Source organism: Barbatula barbatula (assembly GCF_947034865.1).
Source record: "Barbatula barbatula genome assembly, chromosome: 15".
NCBI classification, from domain to species: domain Eukaryota; kingdom Metazoa; phylum Chordata; class Actinopteri; order Cypriniformes; family Nemacheilidae; genus Barbatula; species Barbatula barbatula.
This window is the reverse complement of record NC_136778.1, coordinates 15387854-15414537: the sequence shown is the minus strand read 5'-3', so window position 1 is coordinate 15414537 and position 26684 is coordinate 15387854. Positions and strand designations below refer to the sequence as shown.

At 39.0% G+C, this 26684-nt stretch overlaps 1 protein-coding gene across 4 annotated transcripts in view; it reads left to right on the top strand.

Moving 5' to 3' along the window:
- The window catches only part of plpp3 (phospholipid phosphatase 3), a 36015-nt gene extending 15810 nt beyond the window's left edge, over positions 1–20205 (top strand). For 2 of the 4 annotated variants that reach the window (XM_079474008.1, XM_079474007.1), the window contains 5 exons: positions 1011–1168; positions 3526–3806; positions 4919–4976; positions 11677–11853; positions 18160–20205. In XM_079474008.1, coding sequence (XP_079330134.1) covers positions 1011–1168; positions 3526–3806; positions 4919–4976; positions 11677–11853; positions 18160–18288 — 803 coding nt within the window. In that variant the 3' untranslated portion in view covers positions 18289–20205. Of the gene's footprint in view, positions 1–430; positions 586–1010; positions 1169–3525; positions 3807–4918; positions 4977–11676; positions 11854–18159 lie in introns of all 4 variants that reach the window. The other 2 variants (XM_079474010.1, XM_079474009.1) reach the window with 1 other exon arrangement.
- Positions 20206–26684: the final 6479 nt, after the last annotated feature.

The following is a 26684-nucleotide window of genomic DNA, read 5'->3' as shown; positions in this document are numbered from 1 at the left end:
AAATGACTTTATGTTTAGCCTGTTTGCGGGATAAGTGAACAATACAATGTCTTTCAACAATGTCTTCAATTGTCATTGCGCAATTCCTTCCATTTCCCTTAAAGACCCTATGAAATAAAAAATTTAGATTATTAAAACAGTTTGCTTTGATGTATATGCTAGCATATGTCTGAACATTGAATATGAACTACTTTTAAGAGTATTTAGCATTTATTTTAGAGGGAAACAGTGTAAAACAATTGATGACTCATCTTGCACTACACAGGTTTTTGTCCAATCATTTGCTCTCTAGAACTAATTGATTTCACAGGGTCTTTAACGCTTGAAGTCTTTTTGTTTTGCAAACCAAAGTAATGTTAAACAGTCCTACCCTCTCAGGTGAGTGTGTATCCTGACACCCATTGCCGGTATGTGTGTGTTTTTTGCGTAGTCATGCTGCCCTCGATGGTGTTGCATAAATCGACAGTGCAGCCATACCAGCGTGGGTTCTACTGCTCAGACGACACTATCCGCTTCACCTTTAAAAACAGCACTGTGCCGTCTTCTGTGCTGACAGCTGTGGGCCTCCTCCTGCCCGTTGCCAGCGTAAGTGCCCCACAGAGGGGCCTCAGACAGGGGACATGGGGCCAGGCGAGCGGGGCCATTGCATGGGAAATAAAGTCTTCTGAGAGAGTTTTTATAGTGTTACGCAGAGACATTTCATACACGTTTATAGACGTGATATAATGGAGACTGCTTTTTAATTATAGTCCCTTATGCCAGTCATAGACAGACGATAGTTATGTGTGGTAGTACACTCTCTCCGAAACCAAAGTACCATGTCACACCCCCTCCCGTGCCTGGTATTTCCCATAATCCTCGGCTGCCGTGTGCTGTGCTGTGCTGTGCTGTGCTATGCTGCTACCTGCGTGTGTCTTTCTGTGACTGGCCTAAACTCTCTCTCTTTCTCGCCCCCCCTCTCTCTCTCTCTCTCTCTCTCTATCTCTCTGTGTGTGCGTGTGTCGCTGTAGCTGGCCTGCCTTTCCTGATAATTGAAACTAGCACAATCAAGCCGTACCATCGCGGGTTTTACTGCAGCGACCAGTCCATCAAGTACCCATATAAAAACGGGGACACCATAAGCGATGCCGTGCTCTGTGCTGCTGGCATTCTAATTGCCATCCTGTCTGTAAGTTACTCTCTTATATATATATATTTATATATACCACTTATTCCTATAAACCTCCAATCCATACCCTTCATCCCCCATTAAAGTGTAGAGATTCGTATAATATGGAATAAATGTAGAAATAAATAATTACAAAATCATACTCATGATCCCTTAAATCCATTAACCAGCTCTCCCCATCTCATCTCTCCATTTAATATATCTAAAGTAACCCAGTCGACTCATATCAAGGGGTTAATCGTGGTCAGGGCTGACTCTCTCTTTTTCTCTCTCTTTCTTCTGTATTTCTTTTTGCTCTGGTGTCTTATGTTTGCATGTGTTTTCATAAATTGCTGTGTTTGTGTGTTGTGTTGTTTTTTTGTGTTTGTTGTTACTTATATAAAAGTCAAATGAAAAATTCAGTTTGATGGTAACATAATATAATAATAATCATAAATAGTATGACAACAGTGTTCAGAAAGAAGAAAAACATTTTGCATAATGAAAACAAATATTTTAATTGTTTTAATGTTGGGGTTAGATAGTTCACCCAAAAATTATTCTGTCATCATTGAATCACCATTTTGACATTTCATACCTGGGTGACTGTCTTCTCTAGAACACAGATGAATATTTTTTGAAGAATGTTGGTAACCGAACAATGACCATACCCATTGTTTTTGTTTTAACAATAGAAGTGAATGGCTACTGCTGTTGTTCGGTTACCAACATTCTCAGAAATATCTTCTGTTATGTTCTGCGGAAGAAACAAAGTCATACAGATTTGAAATGACAAGAGGATGAGTCAAAAATGACATCATTTTGCTTTTAAATCCTTTACGGAAAAGCCAAATGCATTTCACATGTGATCACGTGAAAATGTTCTTCAAATAATTATTTAAGGATAATTAGACATATTGCTCCTCACAAATTTTCATTACAATAATGAAATTATAGGAATGGGGCAATATGACTGAAATCATGTAGTCAATTTAACATATAAAAATAGCAAATATAACGAAATATCACACTTCTTTGAACTTTTTTAAAAACCCTCAACCAAATTCAATCTAATTCTGCAAAGATCTGAATGGGAGGTCACATAACCCCACTGCTGAATGTTGCATTCGAGGTTTTTAATTCAGCCTCTGTGACAGCTGCCCCACGATAAGTAAGTCGAGAACCAAAGAAGATCAAAACTTTGAGCTGTTGTGGAACACTGTCTCCAAGCAAAAAACTTGACTTGAAAGACCATGTGGAATAAAGTTGAGGAGATGAGGGAAGTGGTCTCAAAGCGCAAGCCCCTAAACGCTGGAATAGAACCAAACCATGACTCCGTGGAGATCCCGTATGGAGACATGCTTGCCTCACTGTCTGGGATAGACGTGTTCCCATGCTCAGCAAATCTCCTGATTAAAACAAGGATTGTGTACGCATGTGTGTGTGTGCGTGTGTTGGCAATCCTCACACAACTCCATTTAATTAGCAGTGTCTCCGGTCTCAGTTTGGTTAGGCCTCGGGGAACGAACTGCCTCCACAACGGCCCTCATCAACAGCTTTAACAGAGACAAAAAACAGACAGCAAGATATAGCAAATATCTCATTAGGCATGGTTTATATACTCCATGACCCAGAGCCTCTCTCATCTAATTTTCGTCCTGGTGGTTTCAAGTGATGCAGACCGCTCAAAACTGCTCACATAAAAGCCCATATACCCTTCAAGAACATCATATGTTCCATATCACTAAAACGTCATTCAAAATGAGCAGGCCATGCTCAGTCGTAAACTCAAACATCTTGTTTTTTCTCTTCATAATTTTTACTCTTTCCTTCGTTTCTGTCTTGCGTTGTGCTTTTTTAACTTCTACATGATCGGCATGTATCACTAACCTCACCCTGCATGTTTCTGACCTGACCACACCAAATATGTAATCAAACTTAACGCATTCATGTTTGAGATTTGATTTAGCATCACATTATGTTGTTGTTGACTTTAAAACTCTGTTTCAGAATCGAGTTAGCTGCCTGTTGCTTCCTTAGCTGTTTGTCAGCATCCCGTCATGAAATTGAAGAAGTAATTCATTTGAGATGCCCTATGTAGGCAGCTAATCTGTACATCTGGCAATTGATTTCTATAGTAGTACGTTAGCATGACGCTAAACTAGCAGTGCAATACTGCCATAAGCAAACAAAAACTCAAATATTGGGAAAAATAATTAATTTGAAGCTAAACTGGTTCATAATATTGAATATTTAAAATATTGAATGATCTTAGATTATGTTTAGCAATCCACAGGCAGCTCGCTACTTTGAAACAGAGCACATGCCGTTTTATTCAAAACTAAAAGTCATTGTTTTACAAATCAACTGTTCTCTAGATCGTGATTGGCGAATGCTACAGGATCCATTACCTGAACCAGGGCTCCAAGTCATTTCTGGGAAACCCATATGTCTCCATCCTCTATAGACAAGTGGGCGTGTTCATCTTCGGATGTGCCGTCAGCCAATCGTTTACTGACATCGCCAAGGTTTCGGTTGGGCGCATGAGGCCACATTTCATAGATGTGTGCAATCCGGACTTTTCCACCATCAACTGCTCTCTGGGATATATTACCAACTACTCATGCCGTGGAGATGACAGCAAAGTTCAGGAGGCCAGGTGAGATGATCTTAAAAGCACATTTAATGCTTGCCTTTCGTTATGTGTTTGCGATTCAAATGTCTGGAACACAAAATCAATGTGTATGAGTAAAATGTAAAATATAGTTGTGTTTGTGTATAGTTGGTTAGCAACCCTTTAATACTTACAGCAATCTGTCACTTTTTTGTTCAATATAAACAGAAATCAGTTATTGAGCAGTACTTAAAAATCAACTTTCAAGACTTTACGACTTCTAATAAGTCTATACACTGTTAAAAAACAACTTAAAGATGAGGTAACACACGCAGTTTCTGCAAATCTCATATAAATATTGAGTACCTATAGAGTAGTATTGCATACTTCGTACATTCGATGAGTCTTTAGTTTGATCATATTTATAAAAGCTGTAGCCTACGGTTATTTCTGGAAAAAGTCAAGCTCCTGGATGCGTACGAGCACGCAATACATCATCGCATTATCCCTGCATAACTGTTGTTTCACTATAATTTCATGTTGTTTACATTATGCACGTACATGGCTGTTGCCAACAAAACATATAACTTAGTTTCACTTACCGCTTAGCCACCTGAAATTTATGATTTCTTGTCAGTGTAATAATGCTTTATAATTCGAGATGTCAGGTACGGTTTTGCGGTAATTGTCAGTTATCAATGTAGTTATTTGATCTAATCCCGTAAAAAGACATGTACAGTAGCCTGCAATTCTAAGTTATATACTGAGGTGGCGATAGAGAGGCAAAAGTTACCGAATACAGCTATTACAAACCAATAAGCTAATTTAATTGACGTAAAATGTTGCCTTGAGGTAGAAATTATTATCTGATGTCATATGTAGGGAATCATTTGTCTTGGTCAACCGTCAGTTATATAGTTTAGCATCACAGTTTACATACTTGACAGCAAAACGCCATAATTGACCAATCGGAGTCAAGAATTCCAAAGAGCTGTGTGATGAGACGCAAACTGAACAGCTGACTGAACATTCTGAGTGAATAGACTTTTAGTTAGTAAACATAATCATCTTAAATCTCACAGCAATAATTCAGATTATTTCAAAAAAATTTTTTTAAAATTTTAAACATTTTAAAAAATGTCTGTTTCTCTCTGCAGGAAATCCTTCTTTTCTGGACATGCTTCATTCTCAATGTACACCATGCTGTACCTGGCGGTAAGAACTTTGTCAACTACACACATACACTGGGGCTCTCAGGCTGTTGATGTTTTATTCATGTTCGGTTTTTGACTTTTTGACTGTTGTGTTTGGTCATTTGGAGACAGGGACATTATCACCCCTCACCCCTCTCTGTGAAAATATGTGGGTCACTGTTATTTTCCCTGTCCATCTCCCGGATGGACACACTCGACCTGTTTTTATTTGTGCAGCTGTATAGACATCCTTTCTTTCTGAAGTTTTTTCCCTCATTTCTCGCTCATGCTTTATTTTTCTTCTCCGTTTGAAAGGGTCTCACTCTTCTTGCACTGATTATGCAGAATCGCCATTATAGCCACGGACACAAAGACAGTTTTTGCATAGCGCCCTGCAGCTTCACTGTATGTAAAGCCCCTTTGAAAGGCTTCAAACTTTCTCCTTTTCATGCGCAAGGCCCTTGGCTCCTCCCTCCCGTCTCCTTTCTTTCTAATCCCTTCTTCCCGAATCTCAATCATCAACATCTCAAGGGGCCCCTCCACCTCAGACCTTCTCAGGGGGCCGGTGGTATGGCCGCTTTACTCATGGAGGAGGCCAGATGTTCTCGCTGTGTATTTTGAGAGATTTTTTTGAGAGAGGAGAAAGACAGAAGGATGATTTCAACGCTCACAAAGTAAAACGATTTAAAAGTTTGTCCGTGACCAGTGAAACCCAATCTGTTAAAAATCACGCTGGTTTCTTTCTCAATTCTCAAAACGGCAATAAAATGAATGTGTGACTTTGACGTCTAGGCCTAAAGCCCAAAAAACTGTCTTAACACTTCCTTCACCAGAGGAAACAGTATGTTAAGAACCAGACCCCCGGCCAGTCTTGCTGAGTGTTTTGTGACCAAAGAGATTATTTTTTACACGAAGACCCGCTGTATTTTAACCATTTTGATTAGCCACAAGGCAAAGTCGATGTCAGCCAGTGTTACACAGTGTTACTCAAGCTTAAAATACTGTCCAGAAAAACAAGTCCCTAAAAGCTAAATTCCCCAAGTTGTTTCAAAGGTTGTTAAACAAGACGTTTAAATATGTCTTAGTCACTTGGTGTTTGGGGATTTTTAGGTTTGAATATCCATCTTCATTTTAGAACCTGGCTTTGTCTCTGGCTGTCTCTCTCCAATGCTGACGGGCAAATTGTTCATCATCTCCCTCCGATGTTATCAGAAACCCTGGCCAGACATCTCTCAGACGGTGCTGCCTGCACTTGCCAACGCTATTGAATCAGCATTATACAATTATGTCACGTATTTAGACTGGTTTCTTCAGAAAAAAAGTGTGCGAAAAGACTATTATGTTAATAGACAGGGTGTTTGTCTGTGTGATCATTTCTGTTTGCTTTGACCTTCAGAGAAAAGCAAATAGACTAATAGAACACACTGAGATATTGAAGCACAGAGAATAAACAGAATTAACGTCAGAGAAAAGAGAATTATTAAGAAAGTTGTCTGGGTAGACTCAATCACACCAGTGTTGGTTGTTAGGTTTTGTTTTATACACATTTGATCATAGTTCATGTTAGGGTTGCCAGGTCTGTTTTTATTTCCCCAGAATTATTTTAATCCGTAAAGGTGGAGGGATTTTGTTCATTAGCTGTCATTATTAAGGTTAGAGAGAGTTATTTGTGAATATGAACTGTGCTTCTACTATACAGATATTTTCAAGAAGAAATTTTATGTAATGCATAACAGTGACTAGGTGGTCATTGGGCTAGTTTTAATTGGCAAATGATTTTGTTTACACATACCTGGCAACCCTGGTTTATGCAGTTTGTCCAAGATTTGCTGTTGCTTATTTAATAATGCATCAAACATGATCTGTGCAATGGCCAGTAAACTTAAATACGTTCACCTTTTACAGTTTATGCCAAATAAACAACCCACTTAAACACATTCAACTCATTCAATTTTGTTTAGAAATAACATAGAAGGAATTTGAATACATGTTTTATTTTTTCGGGGGGGGTCCATATGGCCCGCTTCCTGTCTATTTACAATTGGTAATTTGCTCTGTGGCTGTATATAATATTATATCTCAGGGACTGGGGTCATATTCATATTTAGATCCAAGAAAAATAGTGGAGGATCAAGGTCAAAGCTGGGCCGCAACCCATTACACACACTTTTCTTTTTCATTGAATTATTTCTGCCAGCTGCATCCTGCAGAGAAGCCAGTAAATGAGACTGTCACGATGACGCAAGCACAGTTTACTTATTGCCCAGTGACCTTTTGCTGAAAACCACACTTTGTTACTGTAGTAAAGTTTACTTGTACATTGAAGAACAATAGGGCATACCTTCTGCAATGTGGCACAAGACCCATAAAAGCACCTAGGGGTGGTGTAAAAGCCCATCTATGTACCAGATGTTTGAAAACACGGTCCATGCACTAGTGACTCATCGTCCATGCAGCTCAACAATATATTGGTGGGACACACATTTCTCAATGAGTTGGAATGGTGTAGGTGTTTGTTTTGGAGGTCAAGTGTATTTGAGTTTTTGTGGGTAGCAATTTGGGTATTTTCTAGCCTCTTTCTGACCTCCACACTCATAATTTCGAATTTGGCCTTGAGACATTACCGCGCCTCTCAGACCGCACTTTTACACATGAGGCTGCTCCTCCAAGTTCTCCATAGTGACCAGAGAACAGGCGCTAAAATTATACAAGGCCACAAGCGTAGTGAAACCAGCGGAACTATTTAAAGTGTGCAAAATTGTTACGATGAGAGAGGTTTAGTGATGGGGTTAATCTTTTTCTTTTTTTTCACAGCATGTTGTGGCCATTGACATGTGGCGGCACTATAGTGACTTGGGTGTTTTTTGGGATCTGATGTCAGGGAATGCAAGTCTTTTGTGGTAAATCTGTTTGCTGCCAAATTTGGCAAGATTATAGTGCAAACACTTTAGAAATACGCACAAAACCATGAAGAGTGATATGGAAGGGAGCTACCTCTCTCATCAAAACGTTGAAAAGACGGTCAGGTAGGGTTGCATTTAAACTTTGTGGGGTTTGTGCAAATCATTTTTAAATGAATAGTTCACCCAAAAACAAAAATTTTGTCATGATTTATTCTCCCTCATGTCATACAAAATCTGTATATTACTCTTTTCTCTGTAGAACACTAAGAAGATATTTTGAGAAATGTCTGAGTGGTTTTATGTCCATACAGTGGAAGTCAATGGGGGCCTGTGTTTCCTGGTAACCAACATTCTTTAAAATATCTTCTTTTGTGTTCTACGGCAGAAAGCCTTACATGGTGCGTATGACAAGGGAAATGCTGAATTCCTGTTTTCCTGTTAAATATGTTTTGTTTCCCCCGATTTTAATAGATTGGCAATTTGTTTTTAGGACCAACAAAAAGTTCTGATCCAGGATCATAATACAAATGCGTTCCAGGTCATTACGTGGTCGACCATATACCCTTAAGATCCTAATGGCGAATACTCTGCCAAGACCTTTGCCATTGTCCCATCTGATACCACTCTATCACATCTGCTGGGACAACACAGGTTGCCTGCAGGGAGGGAATGGATGGAGACACTCAGCATGACAGAGGATGTTATCTGCACAGGGGTGTGTTGCGTCTCATGTGGGCATATAGAGGGTGTGTATGTGTTTTGGGTTCGGAAGACACTGGAATATCTAAGAACACAGCGTCTACCACTCACACACCACCTCACAAAGCACAGAGATGAGAGAGACACCTACACACCACTGCGATGGCAACGTCTGCATCACGATTGGCTTATCTAACCCCTGATAGCGAGACGCTGAGAGGCATCTATCTGAGCTCTGAGTGTCCTCGGGCTCTGCTGTTTTTATCAGCTCTTGGATGTCTATGTGTGGAGAGCCCATGAGGAATAAAGCCACTTTAAGAGTCTGGAGAATCTCCACATCTCCAGCCACAGACTTGCTGGCTTGCAGCTTAAGAGCTCGCAGCAGCAGAAAGGCTTCTTATGTGTCAGACGTCACCCTTCTGTGACCCCTCACAGTCCAACATAGACTAGAACTCCCTTTGTCTCCTTTTAGTCTTCTCTAGTTCAGTCGTAATTAACTTTGCATTTTTAGGTTTGAGGATTTCAGATATTTCAGTATTATGTATAAAATATTTTGACATTTTATTAGCAGTTTTTGGTTTTTGGATATATGTTTCTGTTCCTGTTATTATTAGTATTTATTGAATAACGAGTTTTCAAAACATGAGAAAAATGTAAACATCATGCTTTTGAAGCTGTTAAATGAAGAAGAGGATTCATAAACATAAGAGTTTAGTTCACAAAACACACCATCGCAGGTTGAGAGGTTGTTTCGTTTTGTTTTCCTTGCAAGCGTAAATGTCGTTGTGCCGTCTGTGTTGTGGTCACTTGTTCGAAGGAAAACAACAATAGCATTCCTTGCATTGTGTGGCATCATGTAGTGGTCAGTCTGTATGCATTTATTTGTTCTAATGAACACAGAGAAAGATATTTAGAAGAATGCTTGTAACCAAACCACCATTGACTACCAAAATTGCTTTATAAATGTCTTTGTTCTGTTGAACACAATAAATATATTTTGTCAAATGTACGAAAGCAAACAGTTCCGCGGCACTTTTGACAAACATAGTAATTTGACCTACTATGGTAGTCAATGGTGGTTTTGTTACAAGCATTCTTCTAAATATCTTTCTCTGTGTTCATCAATGCAATTCCATTTAATTAATATACCGCTACAACGCTGGATTGTTTCAAGCCAGCTTTATGGGAGAAAACTAAACAAAAAGAAAAAATACAGGAAAAGGTCAAATACAATACAGTACATGGTATAGAAAGAGTAATACCATTCTAATAAAGCAATGTTAATGGGATTTACAGAAGCCTAAGCTAACCTAATATCAGAAGTCTCCCGCTGAGCAAGAATGACAGAATTTTCTATTTTGAAAAGTCAGTATCAAGAAACCTGCTGCATTGCCAGAAATCTGCTGTGAGAAGACATATCGCAAGGCTTCGGAAACAATGAGAACTATAACAAAATATTGTTCACCATTTGTCTTGTCTGACAAGTAGGAGAAACATTGTGAATCATTAGGCAATAAAAATGAGCAAGCACATTCAGAATAAGACTGAACGGAAAAAGATCCCTTCATTAAAATATCATTTTGTTTACAGAGAATCAGTTACAGTAAATATACTGGAAAACTGTATATAGCTGTGTGTCATTACAATATAATCATAATTGAGATGCGCTTTTACAGTCGAGTGAGTGAGAGTCAGAAAGAGACAGTATACTCAGCCAGACCTCTGACTCAATAAGCTCATGCTTTGGTTAAAGAACATCTCATTCCATTTACTAGGCGTAAAGACATTATTGACATGTTTGTAAGTTGTCCACAGGAACGGCACATTTATAGCACTCTGTGGCTGAAATGGCCACAGTTTCTTAAGGTTAGCAATTTTCTCACTGCTGTCTTGTTGCCAAAACCGAGGCCAAGCTGAAGCATATAGAACAATGATTTGATATTTTTTACCTCAAGCAAAAGTCTTGATTTCAGCAGCTCATTTGCAATAACCTCACAGTGAGAATACATTGCAGAATTACGCGAACGTTTCCACAGGCTTCCTGTGTTCGAGCAACAATGTAAATATAAATAATGAGACAGCAGGTCGTGCATGTGATTCTGATCAGATTGAGGCACAAAGATGCTTATCAGCTTTCCGTTCTTGTGGGGTGTTTTGCCAGATAAAATCAGCTGAAATTGTGAAGAGGGCAGACAGACATACTGTAAATGAATGAGTGTGAACGTATCTAGCGATTGTTTGAGGGACGGGAGGTGTCAGGGTCATAAAAAACCAGCGGTAGAAATCGAACCAATTTATTGATTTTCATCAATTTAATTCCAGTTATTCATCAAAAGGGACGCATGTACTTCCTTGTCAAGACTTGAAGATCTGTCAATCCGCTTAAGAAAGGCGCGCCCAACCTCACATCATCTGTAAACTTTGTCCAGTAAGGAAACTCCAACTCCCAAACATCCTCAGGGAGGGATTCCTTCCTCTGTACGCACACAATGCCTTCAGAGTGCTGAGAGAGCTGTTCAGGAAAGCAGTCAATGACCTTGTACGCACCTTCACTGGGGAGCTCAAAGCTCAAGATGGCTATTGCTTGTTTTGTCTAACAGATCGATTTGGGCCTCGTCTGTGGGGGTGTTTATCTGTATGAGTGCGTTCAGAGTTCGCTGTCGTCTGCTGCGGTTTTGAGCAGGAAGTTTTCTTCCTGTTGTGGTGATGGATGATTAAGGGTGGGTGATGAACGGCAGGTCCTTGACTGACCCGCTTTGAGAGATTTCAGGACGTGATGTGTTGTCGGACCGTCGACAACAGTCTGTCCTTGTGACCCCCATCCTCCGCTCATCTCTCTAACCGTCACTTCAGTTGTTTTCTTACCCTAATGAGTCTTCCTGTTCCCAGAAAGCAACTATACAAGAAACTCTGGGTTGCAGGAGGGGATTTTTTTATTTATTAATAGGGGGAATCTCAATGACAAAAAATGTCCCTGTTATATTTCACTCAAAAAGATATTCATTTAATTATTATGCGTTTTTGAGGACGACTTTACCGTTTATCTAACAACATGCATTATTAGCATCAAATTTTATTATTTTTCCTTTGTTCACTTGCTTTTTCTCTCTCTTCCTATAGTTCTACCTGCAGTCTCGGTTCACGTGGCGAGGAGCTCGTCTTCTGAGGCCTCTCCTCCAGTTCACCCTGCTGATGATGGCCTTCTACACTGGCCTATCACGCGTCTCCGATCACAAGCACCACCCCACTGATGTCCTGGCTGGTTTCGTCCAGGGAGCATTGGTGGCATACTGCATAGTAAGTCCTCATTAATCTGATCTATTCCAGGATGTTTTAAATACGATTTCCTGTCATTTCAAAGCGCAGACATTTACAGAACCTGCATACAATATAGCAGTATACTAAAGGAATAGATCATGTTCAAAATGACAATCCTGTCATTATTTACATGCCCGATAAACCTGTATGACTTTCTTTCTTTCAGAACACACAGGAGATATTTTGAAAAATGTTGGTAACAGAAAACCGTTTGGTCCATTTGGAGACCGACGGTTTTTTGTTTCCAACATTTTTTGTAATTTCTTCTCTTGTGTTTTGCAGAAGAAAGAAAATCACACAGGTTTAGAATGACAACAAGGTAAGTAAATGATGACAGAATCTTTATTTTGAAGGTGAACCATCCCTTAAAGCCTCTTAAATACAGTGCATTCTGTTAATGCTATACCATAAATGATCTTACATTTACATTTAGTAATTTAGCAGACACTTTTATCCAAAGCGACTCACACAGAGTTCGGGGAGCAATAAGCAATATGTCATAAAAGAGCAATAGAACATTAGGTGCTAATACAAAGTTACTAGTAGTAATATAAGTATTTAACTAATATTGGTGAACAAACGCTTAACACATTATGGAGACATTAGCAGAACTGAATGTTCCTGTCGCAAATTTGTTTTTGTTTTCTCTTTAGAATTACAAAATGTTTTCTTGAAAACATTAGATGTTCTTTAACTGTTTTCAGTATGGTTAAGCAGTAGTCCTTTATATTAGAGGTTTTTTTGAGCCAGATTTTCTTTAGATTCCTTTCCCATTGGAACCAGTAGAAACAGATTTAATCTGAGGTCTTTGGAATGAAGTAAAGATAGAGGAATTCTCAGAACCCCACCCTCTCTCTCATTTTCACCTTTATCCACAAAATGATCCACAATCTGTTTTTGGCTAATGAGGAGCATATTGCCTGGATTGCACCATTATCCATCCTCAAATGAAAATTGAAGGGGGATGGTAGCGGAAAAAGCTATTTTACACTTCATAATTGTGGCACATGTCACTCCAGTTGGTGCCAGATTTTTGGTATGCTGGATCATGCCTGGGAATACTTAGTCTAAGAACAGAGAGAGAGACGAGAAAACGATTTTGTTTGGAAGAAAATTTATTTGCGTTGTATCTGTTTTATCTGCACAAGCAGGGGGAGACAAAAGGGTTTACGGACCATGCAATTGGAGAAACGAGATGTACCCCCATTCTTCCAATTTGATTAGGGATTATGTCGTGTCCTATTTGTCGTACACTACAATTCCCAGAATGCCCTAGAAAGGAGATCTGCTGATGTCTTCCTTTAGTCTAATTGGTTGTGACAGGGCCATACTTTTGATGGTACGCAGATGTTGGCCAAACATCTTTCTCCACTCATATCATAATCTTCTTCAACATTTCATTTCAGTTCTTAAACATGTAGACCCAACAGTATTTCTTCCAAGAGTAATATAGGCACGCACCAATCTTTTTATGACCTCATTAAGATCAACATCTTTAGTCATTTTATCTTATTTTTCTTTATTATATATCCATTCTTAATCTCATCCTCTTGATCATCATTGACCCCTTTGTATAGGTTGATGTCTCTAACACAGCTTCTCTCCTATATAAAATAGTAGTCTATTTGCAGATAAGTACAATAAGAAAGAACAGAAACGAGATCCACACCACAGCGAATCAAAGCGCACATGTACTTGTGTTTAACAAGCCCACATTTGGAGTCTTTCCCCCTGTGCTGTAACACGCACATCTGTGAACGCTTTAGAGGCCCAATTAGAGTATCTCTAATAACCGAAGCTCACATGAAGCCCACAGAGGTAATGCAAGGTACATAACTTCAACTCATGGTGAGATGCCAAAGTTATGTCCCCATACATCACACATTGGCTGGCACCAAAGCCTTCAGAACTCACTTCACTCCTCTCAGCAAGCCGTCTCCGGAAATTCACGGTGTAGAGAAGTAGCGTTTCTTCTAAGCTTGGCTTAAGGTGCTGATTACTGCCTGAAGGGGTTGTGTTTAAAGACGTTTTAAGATTGTAAGCGCTCTGGGGTGGTGTCCAACTGGCTGGGTTTTAAGAGATGTGGAAAGTTATGGGTCTCGGTGAGTTTTGGCCGTCTTTCAAAAACTGATTACTGACTTAATGCATGTTCCATATTAAAGAACATCAGCGTGTATGCTGCTCTTGAACTGTGATGTCTAGAAAGCACTGATCTCTGCAATTCATGTCAGCATGCCAATGAGAATCAAAAAACGAGAAGAGCGAGCTTTACTAGGCCATCCGTTTCTTGGAACCTCGAAAATGAGACTTCTGAAGTCTGTGATGCTATACACGGTTTCTTACATAGCGTCTGGTTTATATCCAAACTTTAAGAGGGATTCACTATCGCTGCTATGATTGCTGAAGGCAAGCAGCATGGCATGTGTTGAAATGCCAGATGCAGAACCAGAATTACCCCTGAGATTCAAGTTTCAACAAAACTCTCCTTCGGCTGCAGCCACGGCGTTTCCTCCAGTACTTCCTGTTGGAGAGTGGCATGGGATGTTTGTTCATGTAATCGAAGACGGCCCACTTTCCAAGCCGCTGACATGGATGGAGAGCGTGTGAGAGATCGGCTCCTGGTTGCCGTTTGGTTGCAGAGGTGTTTCCGGCAGAATGCAGCGCCGTGCTGGAAACAGCTGGAAACTGCTTAAACAGTTTTTCCAAAACAGTTCCTGGCAAGCAGTATACCACCATTCCTTGGGAGCACCCGGGGTCATGTTGGTGTTACGGTCTCCAGTTCTCTCTGAGATAATGGCCCAAAGTGCTTCTGGTCTGGATTGGATGCAAAGATGGTGTCCTGATAGCCTATCACGTCTTCCTATATATCAGGCCTGGGCTAGGTTATTTTTCTCCATTGGCTGCCTTGGTCCTCTGTGTGTCGCCGTGGTAATGGAGGCTGCCTCTAACCAGAAATAGTGTGGTTTAACAGTGGTATTAAAACGTTACTAATGTTACACAGCTGAGAGAGCAGCCAAAACATTACCAGGTCTCCACGATTATTATGCAGATGTGGCAGAATACTTGAGCTGCAGTTTAAGACACATGTACAGTATAACGTAAACAAAACACTCTGGCACATAATCATATGCTGTGTTTGGCACTTTGAGGATTGGGCACACCCAGGCCAGTGGAAGACCACACACATGTGAATACACGCAGATGGATTTTGTATGAACCTGTTCACAGTTCAGTTGTATCCAATACTGCCATCAGTGAAAGAACAGAGGTTCAGTGAAGTTCGTTTTATAAAGTTTGGATAGAATTGGTGTCCCCTCCCAGTTCTGAAAGCCAAGTAGACCATTATGTTGTAATCCTTGACACTCAGGCACAATCAATGGATGGTGACAAATTATTGATGTAATTTCCTGTCTGAAAAATGTGTGGGAGGAGGGTTGCTTTGGTGGTGGTAGCTTGCCACCTAGATGATGTCAACATCATAATAAAAAATCACGTTGAGATGGAGACCGCAAAAGCACATTAGCGTTTACAAATCCACACAGATCATTTATCGGAAAATGATATAAAACAATATATACAAAATAATAAACATTGCAATATCACATAGGTTTCTTAAAGATACAGCAGTAAAATCAAACAGTTTTCTATCTTATGATTTTAGGGGGCAAGGTGGTGGGAAATGTTCACATAAAATTAAATAAATGTTTTGGAGAAAACATAAAATATTTACATTATACAAAAAGTAAATAATATACTCAACCATTCAAAAGTTTTGAAACATTTATCCTTTATTTATATTGTTGTCCACATTTTTTAATAATAGTACACTCATAAAAACTATATACTAACACAACTGTATCTAGGAATAAAAGAAAATCTAAATATTATTAAAATATAAAAGCAACCAAAAGAAAACAAAAATAAGAATTTGCCAAAAACGTTTCATGAGGTCACACCTACCTGTAAAAAGTATTTAAGGAATTTTCATGGGCTCTATTAGCTGCTTTTTCTCCACTATTTGGTCCAAAATAAATTTGTTTTCTAATAAAAATTAATAAGTTGGCACACCAACCAAACAACCATTTGGTCATTTCAACCATTTAAACACACAACTTCCCATTAAAAGATCATGAGAAACAATTGAGTGAAGTGTTTCAAAACTTGAATGGCAGTGCATCCCCTTTAAGTCTCTGAATTAATCCGTACGACATAGGGGCCGCCACAGAACCTTAAGATGCATGTTCCTTAATACACTGTTAACAGAACGGCGATAAGGTCAAAACGCACACATGCTTAAATGAACACATAAAACGGCTTCCTGGTGCTGACTGAGCATTTAAACACAATGGAGCGAGTTTGTTGTAGAAGAGCACTTTCAGACGTAGGGTGACGACACAGGAAGAGCTCACCCCATGACAGAGGACCATTAGCGGCCTGTGATTATAGGTCAAAGGTTGTAGTGCATCAAGTAGCCTATTGTGAGAAAACTTGAAAATCGTCGGACTGAGTCACGTTGGACGTAATGCCGGCCTGATGCCACATTGCGATAGCACATGTTAGCAGGCTCATGATCACATTCCCAAAATTCCCTCAGATTCTCGCAAGCTATATGCAGTTGCTGGTCATATATTCACTGACTCACTTGGAATTACCGTAAATGTATTTATAATTATCAACAAGCATGAGGTACGGGGGTTCTTGGTCCTTGATGTCATTGCCATTTAATATAAAGGTCAGTCTGGAAATGTCATGATCCTTTGTGGCGCACTTCCACTCGTGGGCAGAAGATACTCACTCGGGGGCCTATTGAATGAACTCATCTTCTGTAACCTTCGCATAAAGCGCTCTTTGTGTTTAAGCGTCACTTCTTTTACTAAGTAGATATTGAAGAAACAGCTGCAGGACAGATATTTCCAGAAAGTTATGGATCACCCAAAGGCGGATCACTTTTCTCTCTTTATACACACAAACATAGCACTTATAAACATGTTAATAGTATTATTAAATATCACTGTTTATATATTTATAAAGTGTGTAAAATATTATTATTACAGTATATAAATATTAACATTTTGAGATTAATTTGAATTGTCCGTTCCGACTCAATTTAATAGTCAATTATTCACTCAAGTTTCTGTCTGTTGCATTTTAAATATTATAATGTTTTCTATCAAATGTATGCAAGTCAATATAACTATTCATTTAAATGTCTTTTTTTAATGAACAGAATATGGAAAACATGTCATAACTGTTATACTTTCTTACATTTAGAATCTTTCCTAAAACAAGACTGTATGTTCGAAATAACAGTACCCGTGAACGAAAATATCTTCAATATCATTTTTAGCCATTTCAATTCATCATTTTACGTCCCATTAGACCCATTTTACAGCTTCCTTACATCACGCTTGTCCCTCACAGAACCAAATAGGAAAGGTACTTATACAGTATGTTTTTTTTTGCTCTGTATGTAAATCTGTGTGCGCTTACATATACAGGGCTATTTTCCCTTTGGCATCGCCCAAGGGCAGCACCTAAGCTCCAGGGTGCCACGGCTGACAGCAGCGTCGGAAACGTGTCAGGACAATTTAGCTGTTTGCTACCCCAAACACTGACCTCTTTTCCTGTCACACACTGGACTCATACTCTTCACACACGTATAAATAGAGAGTGTGTGAGTATGTATTTACGCATTGGCGGGCTTTCTGGAATCTGTGATTCCACACTGCTGTTGAAAAGCTCAGCTGTTCTCCATGCCTCGGATATATTCCTAGCATGTAGATGGCTCACCTATGCCCGTATTACCGTAAAACCATTCAGACCTTCTTTCTGTGACTCAGACTTATTTTTGGCTATTTGCAAGTCATTGGATAGAGGCCTAGCCTGATGCCATGGGTGCACTTCCCGTCTCCCCCTCCCTTGTTTCCTGTTTTGCCAGTGATGTCATTAGGACCTAGAGAGAGGGTTGCCAGGCGTCTTTGCCTCCTACAGAGTTCTTCCCACGCCATGTGAGACCATTCAAAGTGACCTCACGCCCTTGAGAAGGACAAAAGCTGAAGAATTAAAGGACTTTCTTATCTTCTCTCCTGACTCACTGTTTTTAAAGGCGTGTCGGATGTTGACTTTTCTTATCAATAAATGACACAAGTGTCAAGGCATATTATAAAGGCTGGTGAATGGTACCATTTCAAATTATCTTTTTTTTAAAGTCTGTTTTGCTTTATTGTAATCGTATTTGGCTCGCAAATGAATCATCTAACGTTCATGTTCTTTTTCCTCTCCTAGGTCTTCTATGTATCAGACCTCTTCAAACCCAAAGCCAAGACTGCCACTCCACCACCGTCGCCAATCAAGAAAGAGCTCCTCCCCTCTTCTGACATCATAGAGAGGAACAACCACCACAACATTGTGTAGGTGAGGGAGCCGGGTAGATCTGTTTGTAATCTCACCCTCCCTCACCTCCCCATTCCCCTGAAGAACCAGAACAGCCACCTGTGACAGAGAAGCTCCAGCTTAGCTGATAGCTTCTCTCTCTCATCTGACAGTAGAATGTAGGAACAGAGACAATCCCGATGACTCTTTATTATGACCTCACGATCCTTGAGCCCAATGAAAGCAAAACGGACACACAAAACTAAGAAAACAATCAAACAAAACGTATTCGATTTTTATGTTTTTTTTAAAAGAACGTGGATCAGGTTTGTGAATTTTGGGGGGATTTTTTCGAGCGCGGGTAAACCACCCCAGCTGATAGAACTTGGGGAACAAAAAGTTATGAATTTATATACAACAGCGTAGATAAACGACAACTTAAGGAGAGACCGAATGTGAGGCTGGTCACGTGACCAGGACAGCTCTTTTCTGGTCCTGTTATCCTCTGGTCCTTTGACTCTGTGGCCTTTCAACAATATAGGACAACAAATTCCTTATTAATAGGAAAGATTCTTTTTTTTACCTGCGATGTAATTAGCACAGATATATTAACAATATAAAGAATAACTTATAGCACTATATCCAAGTTCATTGTTTAATGTCACCACTATATGAGAAGTGGAGCTTAGGTATGGGTTACAGACGAGATGGCCATTTGCGTGCCACTAAGCTCCTACAATATGGTATTGTGCCTCCCCTTTAAGAATGGGAAGTAAAATGACACCCCTAAGTATATACCCCTGAAGTTAGTTTGATATACAATGCTGATCCTGGCCAAACTCTATGGGAAGAAGCATAGTAACAGGGTTTAGGGGGTGGGTGGTTGGGTGAGTTAGCTGATTTGAAATTAGATTTTGAAGGACGATTTCACGATGGCCACCACCAGTCTCCACCTAAATTCTGGAGGCATAGCTGAGCCATGCATCCTCGCTGTCTTCTGATTGGTCAGCGCTAAAGCAGGGGCGGGGTTAGAAGTTGGGGAGCATGGCGTAAGGTCACCCCAGTCGTTGGGGTTGACTCCCACTGGCACATTTTTTTCTTTTTGAAATAGGGACTGAGCATCTTCCGCTGGCTGGTACGATCTCTATCCCTTGTTACTGCATGATTGACCCATAATGCCACCTGTGCCCTCTGCCTATCCTGGCATGAGTCAAGCTACCCACACCCCAGCATTTGTTGGTGGGGGACGGGAATGCTGGGTCCCTCCACAGATGTATTCTATCCCATGTGTTTGTCCGTGTCCGTGTGAGCCTGTGAGCGTGTTTGAGTCGCTGTTTCCGCACCTGGTCCAGGTGCAGCCGACCGTTTCCATGTGAAGAAATATTGAACTTAAGAAAACTGTGGACTTTTTCGAAATGCCTATTCTTAGCCTTTATGTTCGTTTCTTGATCATGTCTACTGTTCCCACTAACAGACTGTACAGAACTGCCGGATTATTCCAGAAAACACATCCATAAAACGCAACTAAAGCTCCAAATGTATTGCACATCCCTCCCAATGTATAGTCCGTCCTATCATTTCAACAGACAGTTTTATTTCTCTCTCAGAAATATATAAATAATGTATAAATCACTAAAATTAACTATGTAAAATATGATTTCTCAACATTTTTAGATATATCCACTATGAATCTAAAAAGCAATGTGTCATGACCTGTGTTATTTACAAAGTGCTGCTTTTACGAGCATTGATTGACAGATTTTTGTATTTAGGTAACTAAAATATTGTAGATTTGTGATAGTAAGTTTTTAATAACTGTTGAATAAACACATACAATTGTATCAAAATTCACTTAGTATTTTTGTATTGTCTCATTTTGTACAAAGAAATAATAGCAAATGTTTTCCTGCTAAATGTACTCTAATACATGTGTTTATTAAATAAAAGCTCATTATAAACAAAACTTGTTTGCTTTCTTTATGTAAATTTGTCTTATTGTAAGGTTCTTTATTGCTATCTATGCGCCATTCTCCAAATGTTCTGCGAGGATATCAAAGTTTCAAAAGGAAAGTTTATATGAGGCATTTTATATTACTTACTTTAGTACGGAAGATAAAAGGGAGAGAAAGATGAAGAGAACGTCCTGGAAAGGAATAATTCATTGTTAGTACTGTCAGAATGTTTCAATCATGGGTGGGTGTCCATGTTGTTTTCCTAACAAAACTATGACTTCATATTCTGGCCGCGTGCAGTCGCCATGATCATTGTTTTTAGTTTTGGCCTATGACGGTGGTCACATTCTCCATTGTAAACGTCTATTCAGCATAAAAGGGATGGTTCGCACAAAAATGAACTTTTCGTCTTTGTTTACTCGCCCTCAATGTCATTCCAAAGCTGTATGCTGCAATTTCCATGTACACAAAATAATATTTGAAGAATCTTTTTTTAACGCATTTTTTAATGACCACGACTGTTAAAGCTCCTTATCTTACCCCGATTAAGCTTATTGTGATGATTTAGAAACTGTACTGTTGGGTCATGAGGTTTAGTAAATATTGTTTTAAATTTTTCGGGTAAACTATATTAGTAAAACATTACATTCCAAGTAAAAGCCACCCTGAGATTTCTAGCCATCTCTACAATTCGTTATTAAATGCAAACAACCTTTTTTACAGGAAAATCTGTAAAATGACTGCACAGGTTGGTGTGTGTTGAATTGTGGCTATAGGTTCAGGCCAGTGTTGCTGAGCTCTTGATGGATTGCCGTGGCTCCATCGAGAGTAATTCTAGAAGAAGCTGATGTTTCTGTGGTCATGTTTGGCTCCGGGATGACAGTTGGGCAACTTCGTGTCTTACAAAAGACATGTCTTACAAAACTTGAGTACGGTTGGGTTTCTCTTGCCGCAGGCACAGGGGGGATCTCTTACCACCCCATGTGGGACTTTTACAGTATGTTGGCATCCATACTACATTTCACCGGAGATGGAGTGCCATCCAAGCCACCAAAATAAGTCCTGATTCTTAAATGGACCATCACTTTAGAACAGCTCAGACAGAAATGTTGCCCAAGTAACTTATACTTTTATGTACATCTGTAAGTAGATTATATTGTAGTCAGCTGCTATAAACACATTTTTGATGACAAATGGAAATGTTTACACAGAAACTAGTGTGCAAAAAATGAAGAGACCACTCCACAATTACTTTGTCTTTCAAAAGCATTCTCACTATTGACTAGTTGTTTATTAACATGCATATTATTGGCATATTGGCTGTTTATTAGTACTTATTAAGCACATATTCTGCATTACCATATTCTACACCCCTAATCCTACCCAATACCTAAACCTAACAACTACCTTGCACCTTAAAAGTTGAGTGTTTTGTCCATTCTAAAACACGCACTTTATATTTTAGGCTTGACTCTAACCTGACGGACATTAAGAATAAATATTGTACATAATATCAATTTTGGTTCCTGCTGTGTATCCTGGTAAAGTCTTTGGTGTGAAATTAATTTTTCAACAGTAAATTTTAACTTGGATATTATCAACCATTCATACATGAGTACACCGCCCTTCAAAAATTAAAACACCAGTCTAGTTTTACCTTAATCAGCATTTCTGCATGTATTGTTGCAATTCCATCAGATACAAACCTCAGGACTGACATAAAACGTCACCTAAAGTCTGAGAGAATGCAAAGATGCATAGAAGTTTAGAAAAAAATCTGGTTTATTCCATCATACATAAATGTTTGATCCTAACATACACGTGAAAAACATTAGTATCGCTTTGTTTAATCATATGCTCTTATGAATGTGTTATATTCACCAGTTTTTCCTGTTTTGACACATAAATCCAAAAAGAAAACCTTTTTTATTTTCTTTTGTTTTCAACAAAAACATAACATTCTTTGTCATTCAAAACTGAAAATATATGTAACCTGTGGTCATCAAAAAAGCTTGGACTATAATACCCAACTGGGTTTTCCCTTCAGGCTGTGCATTTATGCCAGCCATTAGTGTTCACTGCTGACTTTGAAAATCAGGTATTTTATTGTCAGATTCTATAGAGAGAGAGGACCCAAGAGCAGAATAATGCAAAACAGCTTTATTTAACAGAGTCATTGAAACAGCGGGCTGTCAAGCCTCTGGCCGAACCCTGACCACTAGTAACTTTGTATTAGCACCTAATGTACTATTGCTCTTCTCTGACATATCGCTTATTGCTCCCCAAACTCTTTGTAAGTGGCTTTGGATAAAAGTGTCTGCTAAATGTAAATGACCAAATGAAGAAAGAGAGTGGTAGCTTAGGCAAAGTTAATATCCGGAGGTTGGTCCACACAGCAAACAGAAACAGATTGCAGGCCGTCTAGAAGTTGTGCGGGAAAGTTTTTGTTGTCCTGACCATTATACTCCCTTTTAATTAATTGATTTAGTAGCAAGTATGTTTCATTCCTTTTCAATTTCACTGCTTTTACATATTACATTCAGCTTTCAATTAAATAATCAGTCATTTGGGTTTATGAGTATCAGGCAAATACTTGTGCTGACCTGATATTTCTGTAAAATCAACATCAATGTTGAACATTGCACATGCACTGTTTCTACTTGCATTTAATTGATTTATAGGTTCTGTATGTGGAAGGCTTTATGGGACCCTTGGCACATGGTAAAACCACACTGTATACCATAAAATGGCTCATAGGTACAAGAGGAGCACTGTACCTGTACTGTCAATTATGGAGCTGCTGTCCAATCACGAGCCGCTGTGGTGTGGATGGGAATCGAAGGGCGGACCCCTAAGGAAGGATGTCCGAGGGCTCAGAGCCTCTTTTCACTCCGCGGCCCAACGTGAGGAGGGGCGGCAGGGCTGGGTTCCGCTTTCCACTTCCTAGGGAAATGGAGCGCATTCCTGAATCAAACCTTAGAAATGCACAGGTATAATCACACGGGGGGAAAAGAGGTTGGGGTCGTTTTTATCTGCACATCTAACAAAGATGTCAAAGTTGAATGAATAAGTGAACGATGATGGCATGCCTGCAATGTGTCAACTTTAAGTGTCTTCTTAAACCATTGCTTAATATTGTTGTCACAGGGCCAAATACCAGGAACTGTCAGGATTAAGTTATATTACTGTACATTACTGTACTGTACATTCATTTATTCATTGTAATGTCATCTGATTATAGGTTTATTCATGCTCACATAGTTCAAAATCTGTATGTGACGCTTTCCTCTGTGAAACACAAAAGAAGATATTTTAAGAAATTTCTCCACACTATGGAAGTTAAAGGGGTCCAATGTTGTTTGGTTACCAACATACTGCACTTCAAAATATCTTCTTTTGTGTTCGACAGAATAAAACCAAACAACTTTGCAATGACACTTGTAAATTATGAACTAATTTGGATCCCCTTAAACCTTTACGATAAATGAAGTCATCCTAGCAAAGATTCAGACATACAGTATGTCTGCTATATAGTTCTACAGTCACACTAGATCTGTAGAATGCAAAATGTAGACAGCGCCCTGCGTATATGGGCACCAACCCGAAACAAATTTATAAATAATGTTTTTGCACACATTCGGAGTGCAGGGAAACACTCTTTCCCCCCAAAAAGCTTGTGGTTCTGTTCTGCCGCATTCACATGCATTTAAATGTAAAGTCTTTATACACCTCTGAAGATATAGTAATGTACATTATATTGCATTTCTGTCAATAGATCCTCAAAAGAATTGCAACTAGGCACCTTTGAAATTTTGTGATTTTTTTGCTGTCACCTAAATTATCTAGTTTTTCATACTTGTTCAAATGGTGGATAGGTCTATCAGGCAAGGCATACAGAAACAGAACGGGTTTATGTCAATATTCAGCGGATAAAAAATGTGACAACCAGCCTTGATCTTTTCATATAAGATGAAAGGGCTGTGTGTGTGGATGGGGGTGGTAAATCCATTATATACAGTGGCAATAATGTCAAATTCTAATCCATGCACAGCAGCATTTATAACTACTGTTACCTTCTCACATCTCTATGTGCCTCTGCATGTGTAGGTGGGTCTTACAGGAATTAATCAAACTCAGACTTCTAAGAGATTATCCTACGGCTCAATTTGAATTTTGTCCGATTTGCAGCATTAAAACAATATCCCAGAATATCCGGTTGACTTTAGGTATAATTCGAAAGCAATCCGAAGAACATCCTTTTAATTGCAAAAGACAGAACCGGCCCACTTTAGGCTGTCCTCGGTTTTTGTTATGTAGGGTTATGTTGGGGTTTGCTGGGAAATCAGACATAAAAAAGACGTTGCTCATGTATTGTGAATGTAAAAGTAAACATCTTTATTTACTTTTTAATTTAACTTAATCTGATTTCATATTGTTCGCCCTAAAACAGCATTTAAGATGTTTTTGTCATTTTCCGTCTGCTTGGCTTTCCAAACGTATCCTGTTTGAACCGGTGAGGATGGGCCTGGGGCAATAAGTCAAATGTAATGGTTCATATCCTCAAAGATGTTCACTATAAACATACAGTAGACAAATGATCAGCTTTTGAGTGGAAGTCCATGTGGTTTATGTATCCAGAACACTTTGCCACACGAGCTGGTATTAAAACAAGCATGACTACATTCTAAGGTTCATATTAATCAGAAAATCATAAACAGTCGGTGAGAAATGGGCACAAGTGTGTGTTTGTTGCTTCGAACAATTACCAATGTGTACACCGAGTCGTGTGTATGGTTTAGGCCAGATGGGGGTGGGTTGATGAATTTATCATATGTACACTGTGTTCTTAGTAACAGGTAAATGTGTCATCTATTGCTTAATAGGCTCTGTGTTCATACTTCCTGCTGTATGCCTGGATTTTATTAGAATTTTGTGTTGCGTAAATCCTTTTAATACATATCGCTAAATACAACATGTCATGTTGCTGGAAAAAGTAAAAGCGTTTTTTCTTTGTTAAGAAACACGTGTCAAGTGCTGATGTTGAAATGTGTGTGTGTGAAATTTAACTTTGTGTTAAGGAATCTACGCAAATGCATCACACTTAAGATGGGTTAAGCAGATCAACACAGCAGGGTTATGACTGCACACACAAACATTTTACTGCCAAAAGCTTTTTTTTGCTAAGTCTTGCAAAGCCATTAAAGAAATAAAACCATTTGACCCGGTTTCACAAAACAATGACACTGAAATATTTTAAGATATTATTATAAATTACTACTGGTCATTATTCAGTTAAGATTATTAAACAATTATTCTAGCTGCTCAGAAATTAAAGATTTTAGCTAATATCTCTAGAAATGAATACCTAAAAAACAAATTTCCCCAAAATGTTTTCATTCCCAAAGTTCTGATTAGTTTTTAGGCATGAATACTGTTCACTGGGACACTTGAACTGCAATGTTCAGGAAAACATACAAAAATAAAATGAAAAGCTTGTTTATTGTTATTGCTACACTTGAATAGGCTAAATGCAATTCTGGTTTACAGTACCGAACATCCGTCGTCGATCTACATGCTTTTAGTGTCTCGCTGTTTATGTCACACCATTAGAGATGAGATTGAATAAAACTCTTAGACTACCAATGGCGCAACAGTAATGTAAGTTCTTATGTGATGAATGTAAACTGACTTTAATTTGTTGCCTGGACCTTGGTCTCTCTCTCAACCCTCTCTCTTTCTTTCAACGGGTATTGGTCTGTTTTTTGTTGAAATTAGTAACTTTTTATTAGCACCTTTTGAATTATTGCACCTGTATTACATATCGCTTTATCGCTGCCTGAACTCTCCGTAAGTCGCTTTGGATAAAAGCGTCTGCGAAATGACCAAAAGTTAAATGTATGCGGAGAGCTGTTTGAAACTTTGAAGATCTTCTGTAAGTAGACGGCCTTCCTTTTCCGTCTGATCTGTGTGCGTCTGGGATTCATCGGATCATCACATGGACATAGCATGTTGAAAGACTCACATATCTGAGGTGGATTCAACTCTCGGCTGAAGTCCTTTGGTTGTTTGATTGATGCCAGGAACTGGGACCCAAAGTCATATGAAGTGATAAAGTATTTTAGAACACATCTTCTACTACAATTCAAATCAAAGAATATTACGAGTTTAGCCTAGTTTTTATTTTACGCTAATTTGGATGCATAAAAAATATACAACGACGACCATGGTTTGCAAAGTAGCTCATTTCCAGATCAACATGTTTTCTATGATTTCTTCCTAGTAAATGTAGTCAAATATACTTATTTAAACTACCTAACCCTTTCTTTAATCTTCAATCAATTTAAAACGACCATTTATAACTTTTTCATCTCTATCGCCATCTCTGTTTGAAAAATAAAATTGCAGTTTCTTAAAGTAGGCCTACACTTTTCTTTTTCATGAGGTTAAAGCGACACAATAGAACTTTTGCTCAAGGGTTTCCACATG